This window comes from Cydia amplana, chromosome 2 (assembly GCF_948474715.1).
Source record: "Cydia amplana chromosome 2, ilCydAmpl1.1, whole genome shotgun sequence".
In the NCBI taxonomy this organism is placed as follows: Eukaryota; Metazoa; Arthropoda; class Insecta; order Lepidoptera; family Tortricidae; genus Cydia; species Cydia amplana.
In genome coordinates this window covers 17,049,690-17,064,430 of record NC_086070.1, presented here as the reverse complement: position 1 = coordinate 17,064,430, position 14,741 = coordinate 17,049,690, and the positions used below count along the sequence as shown (strand labels likewise).

The 14,741-nt window shown below is 38.3% G+C and overlaps 1 protein-coding gene across 1 annotated transcript; it reads left to right on the top strand.

Annotated features, from left to right (window-relative positions):
• Nucleotides 1-5,146: 5,146 nt before the first annotated feature.
• LOC134662179 (uncharacterized) lies at nt 5,147-5,887 on the top strand. Its single transcript, XM_063518448.1, has one exon. The coding sequence runs from the start codon at nt 5,248-5,250 to the stop codon at nt 5,839-5,841; it is 594 nt and encodes a 197-aa protein (XP_063374518.1). The 5' UTR covers nt 5,147-5,247; the 3' UTR covers nt 5,842-5,887.
• The last annotated feature ends 8,854 nt before the right edge of the window (nt 5,888-14,741 follow it).

The window sequence follows — 14,741 nt, the reverse complement described above, 5'->3', positions numbered from 1 at the left end:
AAACGAGCTCTAAGTTTCTTAATTATTGCCTTCCTAAATTATTTGGCTGGTATTAATTACGACTTTCAACCTGAGCACTCGTTAGTCGGGTGCTCATTAGTGTAATTTTTTATCAGCGTTAAGTATAAGGAGAGAACGTATTTTTATATTCAATCCTCACAAAGAAAAGGAAACAGGTACCCAATTATTCGGCTCAACAAAAGACTGTGACGGTTTGTTTTTTTTTTTATTATATTTTAGGTAATACTCCGAATCGTAAGCTCAAAGTAGAGTTCCAATCGGAAGAAAGCATACAACTTGTCATGCATTTACCTTAGGAAAAAAAGCATTTTGGCCGTTTTCATTCTAATTATAAAATAGTTGAAGTAACAAAAAATCTGCCAATCACTATACATAGAATAAAACAAAGTCGCTTCCCGCTGTCTGTCTGTCTATGTCATAATGCTTAGATCTTTAAAACTACGCAACGGATTTTGATGCGGTTTGTTTTAAATAGATAGAGTGATTCAATAGGAAGGTTTATATATAATTTGTTAACGCGTGCGAAGCCAGGGCGGGTCGCTAGTTAACAATATATTATCATTAAATTCTCTGGCAATAATTGCCATCGAAGAATGTTGCTAGGAATTATAATTTTCAAAATATGTGAGGTACAACACTTTGACGACATATTTATTCATCGCAGAACTTTATTGTAGAACAGGAAATCGTCGATTTTGTTAAGCGACACAGATTTTGTGTACAACTATAGGTACATGTAAAATATATATGAAATTAATCGTTATAATTTGTAAATTATAATGGTAAAAATCCGAAATATAACGGGAATTTTGAGAAAACCTGAATGAAAACTTGAACCTGTCAAGAAAAACTTTTTCACCTCAGCAGCTCGAACAAGGGTACTTTGCTACTTACATGATTGAATAGGTAAGTGATGAAGAAGGAATACATTTTTCGGGTTCTCTAATATGTTCTCACTGCTGAGGTGAAAAGTTTTGTGAACTACACGAGATCAAAGTTATTTACATCTCGTGCGCTTTTAAGTCCCTTACTACGCTTAAGATTCTAAATTAGATTCACTCGCTACGCTCGTGAATCTAGTATAGAATCTTTCGCTTGCACGGGACTCAAAATAAGCACTCGAAGAAATATCAAACTTTGATCCCTTGTTGTACAAATAACTATTACAAACAAAAGCGCAAAGATACTATTCATACTTTTCTGGAAAATTTGTGCAAATAAAGCGTACTTATTGGCAGAAGGTCATAACGAACCAAAAAGCAAATACCTATTGCTTATAGTTTTTTTAGTGGCCGAATAACGTGATGCTGTGTCACAAATACTTATCAAATGGAAATTAACTTCTCGGCCTAGGCCTGCAATTTTGTATGATCTCGTCTAGCCGCACCCGAAACGTGATACTTCCTAGCCTAATATGAAGAACATAATCTCAATATTTAATTGCATGTTTGAGAAAAACATTTTTTACAAGTTAAATGTAGCTAATTATGTATCTAATTCATTTCAAAGTTCATAGTAATTCTAAAGAGATTTCCTACAAACCTTTACATTTATTTTTCAACAAATGCTGTGGTAAAATATAACAGGTAACCAAACCAGTTGCCGAAAATCCTTCTATCGTTTTTATAGAAGGGGCCACAGTGATTCAGAGAGATATTTGCTCGAATCAAAGGAAAACGAAGGGCCGCCCGTGAAATTGGATTCGCGTACATTTTCAATACAGTAATTGATCAACTGATATTGATACTGAGGATATAAATAGGAATCACAACTTGAATGTTTACAGGATATTGTGAATGTGATTTTTATTGAAGATAAATAGTTATGTTCTTATCTTATCTTATCTTATTGTTTTCGGGGGCCCTTGCGGATACACTTCGACCCATAGGGATATTTTGTGCAATTACCCCACTAGAGAAGATCCGTCAACTACTCAAGAGCTTTCCTACCATATCCATGTGTCGGATGATGGAGCTCATGGGTAGCGTTTTAAAGTCCTTTGGTTCCAGATATCCTGCTCCAAAGTCCTTCATTCTTTGTCTGGCGAGGGCGTGACATTCCTCTTCGCCACACATAAGACAATCAGTGTTGTCAGAGTGTCCCATCTTGGCCAGAATTCCTTTGACCCCGTAATAGCCAGTAAACACCCCCGTTATGATTTGGAGTTGTCTTTTGCTAAGTTTCCAAAGCTTTTTGCTCCAGCCGGAGTCTACTCCTTGCATAAAGAGCTTTGCATGCTTTAGACCCGTCTGTCCCATTCTTCCTGATGTTTAGTCTTGGTATGGTCTCTAATAGCCGTTGTGATGGTTCCCTGTGAGAGCCCCACGAATGGTTCCGGACCTATAAGATTATTTACAGATCCGGTTCTGGCAAGTTCATCTGCATTTTCATTGCCTATGAATCCCTCGTGCCCTGGGATCCATACCAGTTGCACTCTGTTTTGCCTTCCAAGCTGGTTCAGAGCTTGGACGCCATTATATACCAGTCTAGAGTCCACTAATAGTTATGTTCAGACATACAAACATGCTGTTGCGTTTCTTCAGGTGCGGCTGCGTTTTATTGTGATTTTATCGAACTTGCAGAGATGTAAGCTAAATTAATTCATGTTCCTCATACTTATCTCTCTTTTCGGAAACACACTTAAAACTGTTTTCGACTTCTTGTTTTATTTTGTGTGCGTTTTACTTTCAATTGTGTTACAACGTAGAATTAGTCCCCCACGAAGAGACTAGGGAATTCTGTAAATAATATAAATAAACACACATATATATGCTTTTGGTCTTCGAAAGGAAAAACATAATGTGGAATCGGATCTGCACAATGAGTTTTCGTATATTGTAGATTCCATTTGTTATTTCTGTCGTTGGTTTGTCTGAATTATGGGTCAACTGATAACCTTAATGTATAATGTAATGGTCCATCGGAATTAAAAGCTGCACCGTTTGGGCGTGCAATAATATCTTATCTATTTTATCGAGTAACCTTGATTCTATTTTACCTGTATTGTGATTCGATACACTATTTGGAGCAGCACCAGAATCTCTGTGAACATAGGCTACGTCATTTAATGTTTACTTTCCTTATCGTTATCAGTCTGTGGTGTCAAAACAAAAGTACAGTGATGGTGAAAAAGACTATCGCAAGCATATTTTTTTTTTATATTTTAAGTTTAGTTAATGGTTTTTAATTTGTTAAACGCGAATAAAATTCTTTAGTTGTTATTTGTTTCTCCATTTTGGATTTCACAGGCATATAAATCCCGGTCTTTTGATAGGCTTGCGTTGGGATATACATCCAACACGTAGAGGCCCTTTGGAGAGCTTTAATTTCATGCAGTTGTTTAGGTTATAACATAAGGAAGGAAATTCTAGCAGTAATAAGTATGCTACACAACATCAGTGGCGGATTTGCAGTCTTTGCCGCCCTAGGCTCAGACCCTGTAGCCGCCCCTTCAGCATCAGCACCCATCATATTGACTACATTTAGGTCAGGCAACGAAAAGGTATAGAGGGAAATGCTTGGGACACATTTTTAACTTAGTAACTTTGATTGGACTCGTTAGGAGGTGAAAATATCAAAAGTCCCCGGCCGTAGCCCTTGAGCGGGGGTAGGGGGGGTTTGATTTGAAGGTTCCATTTTTCGGTTTTTCGCTTATAATATCTTAGAAACTATGCGTCGTTGTGACATGATCATCAGCTTTCATTTTGTACAATGATGAGTCGTTAATAGAACGCATAGTTTCCGAGGGTTGTCTATTGTTTGTCCGAAAATTGTATAAAATAATACTCATATGCCCGAATTTTATTTGCCCGAATTTCATTTGCCCGAATTGTTTGTTTACCATAAAAATGATGTGACATACTCTTTGTTTACCCGATTATTAGATTTCAGAACGTACGAGTGCCATACGTGTTGTTGTCCATATTATTAATTGTAATAATACTATTTAATAGAATATTTAAACGCCATACTAAATAATGGTTTTTCCCCGAATCTATCTAGTCACTATAATTCTGGCATACGATTACGCAGTTCGCCCTAAGAGTCGGAGCAAGGCGCGCAAAAAAAAAGACCTAACATCGAAGTCTAAGGCGCCTTAGACTTCTGAACTTAACCTATCCGAGTCGGAGTGCCCCGGAAAGTCTTGCTCGCACCCTTCGCTCGCTCGCTTGTTCGCAATTCGAACCTAATCTAACCTACTTTCTGGTAGCCGTTTTATTTTGTAGGAGGTCACAGTTCTAACCTAACCTACTTTCTGGGAAGCAATTTGAATGGCAAATTTTATTATGGCTAGTGATCATTATGGCTTACAATGATGATGACAAATGATATTATTGAAATTGATTTTATGGGAAACCAAAGTTTCTGGCACGTGACTAATATAGTAAACAATAAGTATTGCATATGTAATTATGGGAAACAATATAATGGCTGTTGACTATTATGGCAGATGAAATTATGGCAAATGAAATTCTGGCAAGTGGGTGTATACCGTTTCCGAGATATAAGCGAAAAACCGAAAAATAGGACCTTCAAACCTCCCTCTTCCCCCGGCTCAAGTGCTACGGCCGGGGACTTTTGATATGTTCACCTCCTAACTAGTTCAAACAAAGTTACGAAGTCAAAAATTGTGTTCCAAGCATTTCTCTCTATACCTTTTTTTGAGAATTCGTTGCCTGGCCTAATTTTGTGTTATTTCTTGTTATCATCAGCGATTTTTTTGCCACAATTTGCCGCCCCTAATATCTCGCCGCCCTAGGCTCGAGCCTACTGTGCCTTATGGGAAATCCGCCACTGCACAACATACACCTATGTTAACGATTGCAGTGCTGTAAGTTCATTAAAAACTTATATTGGATCCAAATGCAATCATTACTCCTGAAAAAAAAATTACATTGGCTCATGCAGTTTTGTAAGTAGGTACGTATCCGCTAGAGAGGGAGGAGGCATTCTAAAATCACATTTTTTGCCACTACGTTTTGGCGTGGTTAATATAAATGCCAAATTACTGAATTCTAGCTTAATAACCAGTCAGCTAAACAAATAGAGAATACTTACCTATGCTAAAATTGCACTTTGGTTAGGTAAGTACCAAAAAAAATTCTATGTATGTAGGAATATTTTTTCCTGACTGTACATGTTACTTTATCAGAATTATCTAGCAACCGGAATCTATAGTGAGCAGCAGTTGTGTAGATACAGCCATTGTAATAATATAACAAAAAAATGCGCGTTGCTATTTTAATCCTAATAATAACTCTGAAAGTAACAGAAAACTTCGCAATCGAGAAGAGGGAGCAACATAATGGCGAACAAAAGTTACTTTTAAGAAAATTGCTGAGTTTACAACATAACAATTCGACGGAAAAAGCCTTGATGTGGAACGAGATTTTCGCAAATGTGTTGGTGAACAAGATAAAAATATTGTTCAACAAACAACCTGAATCCGGACTGGAAGACAATCCAGATGTCGTCACAAAGTTTGTGAGCCAGATTATATCACTGTATGGCAAGTTGTTTTACAAAGTTAACGACATAACACATAACAGTGGGAACAATGAAGAAGAAATTAAGGTTGATGAAATAGTGGACCCAAAAAAAGAAGTAGAAGAAGTCGAACCGAAATATCATGGACGTTTAGAAAATGTGACGGAAAACTTTGATATCGACAAGAGGTCCGTGTGTCCCGAACACTCGGTGAGTGATGGAAAAGGAAACTGCATTGATCCCGCAAATTCGAGGTTTATTATGGCCATACCGTACCAATGTCCGATCGGATACAGGAGGGACAGGCTAGGCTACTGCCGAGCGATATTTTGAATAAAGGTATAAAATTGTATACATAAAAGAAAATAAAGGGTGCTAAAGTTACTTACAACCTGTAGAGAGGCTGGCTTGGGGTTTAAAATAAAATGAGATATAAAGTGAACTTTGTTCAAGACACCATCCTTGTATTAAATATTTTCATGATGAATGAATGTCATTTAATATAAGAAATAGTTTTTATAAAATAAAAAATCAGGAATCTAGAGTGAGTTACTTTATTTACACGCAGGCTATATAATTTATGAAAATAAAGGATTGCATCGTAGTTACAGTAATCTGTTAGTACTAATAGTATTCCAACAAATAAAGCCGGGTAAACCTTAATTTAGGGTAGTAGTGGACTCATCACAAACAAAAGGGCACGTACCGAACGAGTAGATATTTAGGAATCAAATATTGTAACAGATATTTCCACCTAAAGGACTTACAAATAAGAGACCTTTAGCTTCTTCTCAACAATAACTTTTGGATGACCTAATATGTTATAAACCACGTTTGAAGTACTTACACCTCCTTAAATTAGCCGAGATTGCGAGCCGCGCATGACTTTGCCGAAGGAAAGAAGTTTAAAGTTGAACGCGTCAACCCTCCTCTCAGGACTCGTGGCTCATTAAAACTTTAACTTCAGTTCTTGCCTTATTGCCCCGACACAGAGGACTGCAATTTGTTACATCGACGATGTAGCTTACAATGGATGACAAAATGACTCTCTTGTTTTTGGCATGGGTTGCACTTGAAAGGAAAAGTAAATAAAATGTCTTTAAATCTGCCTACGAAGCAGGAGATCCCAGGTTCAAATCCTGGTGCAGGCATTTATAGCTGGTCAAGCAAATCTTGTCAGTAAAAAAAGGCGCGCGAAATTCAAATTGTCTATATATGGGACGATATCCCTTCGCGCCTACATTTTTCAAATTTGCCGCCTTTTTCTACTGACAAGATCTGCTTGACCAGCTTTATTTGTGTACCTATTTATCACAGATATTTGTTCCTGAGCTATGGATATTTTCTATGTTTCTTAAGTATGTGTGTTGATTAGTTATGATTATAAAGCAGCTACTGGAATACGGCTTCCTACCTATACACATGAGCATGATACAGGCTGGTCCAAAAATATAAAATTATAAATAAATATTCCTTTTTCACGGGGTTCTTTTTTTATTCAAGATACTCGTACAAAGAAATTCTCCATACCAAAATTTAGAGCAATGAAACATCATTTAGAAGCTATAAGTAAATGAAACAATACGCCATACAAAATGTAGGAAAATAAATTAACCTATTAATAACTCTAGTCTGGAGATGTTGTAATGACTCTTTATAATTACATTGTTTCTTCTAAGTTATAAGTATGTAAAAAATATCGTCAGGTGACAAGCAAAAGTACCTCCACAAGTATAATAGTAATTTTTTTTGCTTGTCACCTGACGATATGCTGGTCGAAATTTTTACATTCGGGTAGGGTAGGTTTGTATTTTTTTGTTTATCTAAGATTATTGCAAATCATGGCAACCACTAAATCATTAGCAAATGAGTTCATTGAGTAGATTACTGTTTCATAATAGAATGAAGGGAGCCTCGTGGAGCCAACATTTATTATATTAGGTAGGTACTTATTTTTCTCCGTACAAAGTTGGACCACCCATGTTATGAGTTACCTAACTCCTCTCCTCCTCTCTGCCCTTGACTCCTCTTAAGTGCTCACCAGTCAAGCGCTGGTTCTTGTACCTAATTATAGTTAAATATTTATTTGTATATTTGCCTTTGTTCAAGAATCAAGAACCCCGGAAAAGATTATATGAAATTTTAGTCTAATAAATGTTTTTAAATTACAAGGAAATGTAATTATAATACCTAATTACATTTCCGCCTTAGAAAAGGTTTTTTAATTGCAGTAAAACCCGCTTAAGACGATTCTGAAGGGACCTAGCAAAAAAGCGTCTTAAACGGGAAATCGTATTAAACGTGAATTTTTTTTGTATTATTCCATGTAATTTGTTTATTTAGAATGGAAAACACAACAAAGATTATAAATCAACATTAGGCGGTCAAGGAGATGGCATCGCATTCTCAGGCCGCTAAGGAGCCGACTAAAGATATTAGCCAAAACAAAACACATTAAATATTTTTTTTGGTATACGGTGTATTGCATAACAATACGACGGTTAAGAAACGTGCAGATGGTGCGTAGCAGTTAACTTTAAGAAAACAGCCAACACTACTGGTTCCGGGCGTGATGCGTTGCGACGGACGGGCGCGGCGCACACCCTCCCACTTCCTCGACTTCCGAATGCACAGAATTGATGCGCGGACCAATTAGCTGATCGCTTGGGCTACAAACATCTGGACAATTGGAAGTGTCGCCAGAATCGCGTCCCCTTGCATAGTACCTACGGCATGGTTAGTCCCGATTTTTTTTCACCTACATACATAAGTTGGTAACATTAAGATGGCGTATTAAGCGGGACGTGAGTCGTATTAACCGTGAAAAAATGTATGAAAACAGGCCTAAAGTTGGGGTATTATGCGGGAAATCGTATTAAACGTGATCGTATTAAGCGGGTTCTACTGTAACTCCAATCAATAGGAAATAAAAATCTTATTATCGAAACATTCGTCCTATCCAAACAGGGTAAAAGTAGGTAAACCTTTTAATCTTACTCGTATTTGCAATTTCAATACAAATACCTATTTTGTGGCAGTCAATTTGTGGCGATCGAGGTTGTTCAAGGTTCATCGTTTGATCCGGGCAGGTGTATCCGGCTCTTTATGGCCGGTACGGCGTGAAATTGACTTGCCCGATTGTCTCCACATAAAGACCTTGTTTACTGAGTAAAGAGATTACATCCTGTATTTGTAACCTCTATTGCTATTAATAAGTTTAAAGTGGTCCTAACTATAAACAGATTAGTCATTAGTACGATACGATCATACATTTGAGTTGGTTTACCTACTCTTGAATCACCGACAAATATATAGTCGAATATGTTTTCATCAACAACATGTCAAACAAGTAATTTCAAATCAAGTATTTTTAGTTGGTAAATGAGTTATTAAGTATTAGGTGGATTATTTCTCGGAAATATGTTTCATAATGTATTATAATCATGATCATTTATTCATTTAAGTTCAGACAACAATGGCCCACACAATACAGTATATTATTTCATTTTCTTTGAAATCATATTAACACATAAATACTTTGCGCAAAATCAGTTATATTTTCAAAGTGTCATGTCATGATTTTTGATTTTGTAGGTTTTTAAACAACACGACCGATGACTACGACAAACCTTTGACAGAGAACCTTTATCAGCAAACTCCACCCGTTGCCGAAATTACCAACTGCTAAGAAATTAAATGGGGATTCGAGACACAATCGTGCAATCTCGCCAATCGTATCGTTTGATAAAATCCAAATTGTCCTTTTTTACAAACACCAAGAATGTAATTATTCAGCCAGCATAATCCACTCTAATATAAGGCTCACAAAACTAAGAAAGGAATTTGTAGGCGAGCTCAAGCTTTACGATTATGCCTGTCCCGCCGGATTTGTTACGTCATTCACCGGGGAATATAGCCTTACTTATTGTTGGTTCCACTAGTAAAGTTAGCGCGGCTATTGCCACTCGTGACCCTCAATTGAAAGGGCCATTCTCGTTAAGACAATAGCGAAATATAATTTTATGCCCCTTTCCAAAATTCAGATGTTTAGGTTGTTTTGGCTGGAAATTTACGTCGTAAATGCAGTTTTGTGTTTTACATTCACCATGGTGTAATAAACTCGTTAAATACACACTACATTATAGCCGCAGTAAATATAATTGTTGCTGTTGTGTAACCGTCGCTGGTTGTCAGAGAATTTAAAAGGTAAGTAATCAAAGTAAGGGCCACCCCACATCTAGCGTCTTTCGAGCGTCGGCGTCTCGTCGACGTCTACAACTCTATGGCCCTGCTCGACGCAACGTCGACGCAACGTCGACGCAACTGCGCAGCGACGTCATTTTCCATAGCGCTGACCGACGCCGACGCTCGAAAGACGCCAGATGGCCCTAAGTTCACGGTCTGTTAAATGCTGCGCTGCTTTTTAAAATATCATCACTAAAATTGTCTATATATCCGTGTAGTATACGACAGAGAATCCTTAAACCCTCATGAAAAATCCTCATGCTTTATTATCCCTATACATTTACATTACATCCCTATACATCCATTTATATCCCTATACATTTGGGATACAAACTTGTTTATTAGGGCCATAATGACTGTGTGGGCTGTGATTTCGAAAATAATTTGTCTATAAATATGCCGGCATAATATTACAATACCGAAGAATTTTGACCCGTAAAAATGAACGGAGCTTAATGTTCACTTTTCCCTCACTATTAGCATAGAGAAATAAAGACAAGAGTGCTCACTCCATACATCAGTTCAGACTATTAATTTCAGTGTCTACATCTAGCATCGAGTAGCGGAACTATCAGTACTGCTACTTGACAATAGATGTAGCACCGACCGGAAAGTCTTATCTCAACAGCATTAAGACTTTCCGGTCGGTGCTACCATCTATTGTCAAGTAGCAGTACTGATAGTTCAGCTACTCGATGCTAGATGCTAATAGTCTTTTTGTTACTAAAACTGATGTATGGAGTGAGCACTCTATGTATTTTTTTCTCTATGCTATTAGGTAGGTGCAGGAAAGACAAATAGCCCCTAAATCTCTATATGTATGACCCATTAACTTCTTTGTCTGACAGGGTAGTAGTAGTAAATCTCGTACGGCATATATCCGTTTGTGCTAGGAATAAACAATATTTATGTTTTGATTACTGATGAGTTGGATTCGGGTATGCATAGCACTCTAAAATAGTAGTTAAAAAAATATGAACTTTATAGTTAAAATTCAATCCACAGGGATAATCCCTCCCTTTCAATCATAAGAATGAATTTATACGCTATTTAGGGTTTTGTTTTCAAATTAATACGAACATGCAACATTAAAAAATGTAAATCTTATTTATGTATTTTTATAGTAGCTGGTTAATCTTAGGTAAGTAACATCATTTACGCTACGCGAGAAGAAAATCTCACTTCCTGGCCAAGGCAAGACGTAAAATTTTATAGACAAACCACGGGCGGTAATTCGTAAAGCCCCAGATCGCATATTTATGGCCCTCACCTTCGGTTCGGGCCACAAACACCTGCGATCTGGACCATTATACCGAACCATTACCACTGGACCATATTTACGAATTCACCTCCCTAGGTAGGTACGTAATGTACTATTCTTTGTCGCGCTAATGCCGAACGATGCTGTAAAAAATCCATTTCTCAGTTGCAACTGGAATGACCCGTAAAGCCCTTCATGCTTCACGCTGCCTTTGCTTCCGGTAAAGGTATAGAAGACAATATTGTGATAGGGAGACTCGGAGAGTTACGGAGGGTCTGACGGCCGAGTCAGCTGGCTTAGGCTAAGAGGGGGGTTGACGTATTTCAGCTAACGAGGGTAATTTTGCAACAAGTACGACAGTAATGACTATGGCAACGACGAAGTGTTTATAGTTTGGCCCAGGACTGTCTCATTTCGAACATAGACAGAGAGAATCATACTGTATTTGTGTTCCGCTAATACTAGCACCCAAAAGAAAAGGATGAGTATAATTTTCCTGGTTCTTACTGACTGACAAGTTGTGTTTGTCAGACTATAAATAAATGTTTAATTCAATTCAATTCAATTCAATTTATTTATTTAAAAGACAACAATGGCCCATAATGGTTAGTAACAATTAAGATTAAAAACTAAGTGTTAGTGGAACAAAAACAGAAAGCGATTAAAACATACACAGACAGCAATAACTTAATCTATCACCTAGTAGCGGTTATGACACACTCGACATGCCGCATTATAGGTGAGTCATATCGGCCCGCTACAGTAGTCAGGATGGGGTTGGAGCTGGCACGCACTCTGCAGAGCAACGAGGCAACTCTCTTACGTATTACGGCATAGTAGTCATCCGTGCGAGCTTGTGCAAACATGCCTGATGCGCTGCAGAAACGGGACAGCCCCAACAACATCCTGAAACCATTATTATATTGGACGCGCAGGGAACTGATGGTCTTCTGCGTATAGCTAGTCCAGAGGCTGCACGCGTAGAAAACTTGACAATAAGCTTTGAATAAAGTTATTTTTACCTGTCGGCTACACCGTGCAAACCTCCTTATCAGCATGTTGCATCGGACTGCCAGTGCCCTGCGCTCCCTTTCTATATCTAATTGGTCTTTAAGGTCGTCGGTGACATAGTGTCCAAGATACTTAAATGTGTATACGCGCTTGAGTTCTTTGTTATTAAGTTTTATGGCAGGTACACTTTCCGGTAGCTTGCCCCCGACGGCCTTAAATACCATATATTCGCTTTTCTTAGCGTTATACAGTAAGCCATGTTTACTAACGTATTTTTCACATATGCCCAATAGCTTTCTCAATGCCTTGATAATAACTTTGCACTGCAGCGTCTGATAAAATATTAACTATATCTCTATATAAACAATCAATTAAATGTCGATGATTCATATTACTACAATTTATATTACAACAAATGTCAAAATCTTGAAAATCTATTAAATTTAATCTATGATTACATATTTCATAATATTTATCTATTTGTGCCCCGTCCCTCTCACCCCAAATTACTTTATTACATTCATTAGGGCGAGCGAAGCGAGCCCTATCACTATTCGACAAACTATGCATTCTTGTGGTACACTTTACGGAAAATCTACCGCACTTATAGGTTTGAAATTTAACATAGTAATTTAAATTCATGTCTAGATGTGTTATCAAACATAAAAATATCATTTTATACACCTAAAAAAATAAAATAAAGGAAAAACACTTTGTATTACTACTAGCGCCATCTGTTAGAAAAATTACAAATTAAAATTCGTGCTAATGTACTATGTGCTAACAACGATGAATACAAAAAAAAACCGGCCAAGCGCGAGTCGGACTCGCGCACGGAGGGTTCCGCACCATCAACAAAAAATAGAGCAAAAAAATCGTGTTTGTTGTATGGGAGCCCCCCTTAAATATTTATTTTATTTTATTTATAGTATTTGTTGTTATAGCGGCAACAGAGATATGTACTTACATCATTTGTGAAAATTTCAACTGTCTAGCTATCGCGGTTCATGAGATACAGCCTGGTGACAGACGGACGACGGAGGGACGGACGGACGGACGGACAGCGAAGTCTTAGTAATAGTGTCTTAGTAGCGCGTAAATTTTGGATTCTGACCCATCTCGCTTCGCTCGGTTTGATTCCCAATTATAGCAATTAAGTTTCTCTGAATACTGGAACATTCAATCTTGCTGTAGGTATATTCACTGCGGAGGTCAATTTACTCGTATGTTCTGTTCTGTGACGCCGATGAACTGATCAGTCATGTTGTGTTAGCAAACTTAAATCGGGTATTTTCAGTTCGAGAAACAGTTTTAGTGTTACTATTGCTTGGAACTGCCAAAATTATAAATAGAGATAAGCATATTAGGCCGACTGTATCGGCCCTAAATCACTGAATTGTTTGTATTAACAAACTACACCCCGACTGCAACTTGTATGGAAATTGCACGCCGACGTTGCAATTGGCGTGCAGTTCAACAAAATGACCCAGAACCCTGGCAGTACCTAGTGGAACTCAGGTCTGGTGCAACATAGGCACACGCTGTTTTAGTAATTCGACACGTCTTGAGTCTTGATGAGCACTTGGGAGAGCAGTACGATAGAGCTGATGCTGAATCCTGGCTGTACCTAGCGGAACTCAGGTTTGGTGCAACATAGACACACACTGGGTTGGACATCCGACTCGTCATGATGATCACTTGGTAGAGCAGTACCCAAGATAGCTGATGCTGAACCCTGGCAGTACCTAGTGGAGCTCTGGTTTAATACAACATATGCACACGCTGTTTTGGTCGTCCGACTCGTCTTGATGAGCACTTAGGAGAGTAGTACCCAAGATAGAGCTGATGCTGAACCCTGACTGTACCTAGTGGAACTCAGGTTTGGTGCAACATAGGCACACGCTGTTTTAGTCATTCGACACGTCGTGACGGGCATTTGGGAGAACAGTACCCAAGATAGAGCTGATGAGCTGATGCTAAACCCTGGCTGTACCTAGTAGAACAGGTTTGGTGCAACATAGATACACGCTGTTTTGGACATCCGACTCGTCAGAATGAGCACTTGGGGGAGCAGTGCCCAAGATAGAGCTGATGCTGAACCCTGGCAGTACCTATTGGAACTCAGGTTTGGTGCAACATAGGCAAACGCTGTTTTGGTCATCCGACTCGTTTTTTTGAGCACTTGGGAGATACCCAAAATAGAGCTGTAGCTGAACCCTGGCAGTATTTAGTGGAATTCAGGTTGGTTGCAATATAGGCACACGATGTTTTGGTCATCTCACTCGTCTTGATGAGCACTTAGGAGAGTAGTACCCAAGATAGAGCTTAATGAGCACTTAAGAGAGCAAATTATACGTAAGTTTATGTGCGGAGCAGCATGATTACCGCCAGTAGGTGTCCAGACGGGATAGTTTTACGCTCAATTGTGTAGTGTGGACGCATAAATAAATTCAAGGACATTGGCTCGCTGACCCAACATTATGTAGTAAAGCCAGTTGGCTTCCTTACAAAAAGTACTGGGCGACCGTGTAGGATGTAATAAACGCTTATGAAATCGTATATTACGTGTGGATGATATTGGCAATTTGATTTTGTCGTCTGGACACGACGTCTTTTAATGGAGAAAGTAAAAGTTGTAACAGACAGCCGTACCGAACAGCGACCGAGGTCCAATTAGTAGGTATATTTTTTTCTTGCTCTCACTTATAGTTGCGTC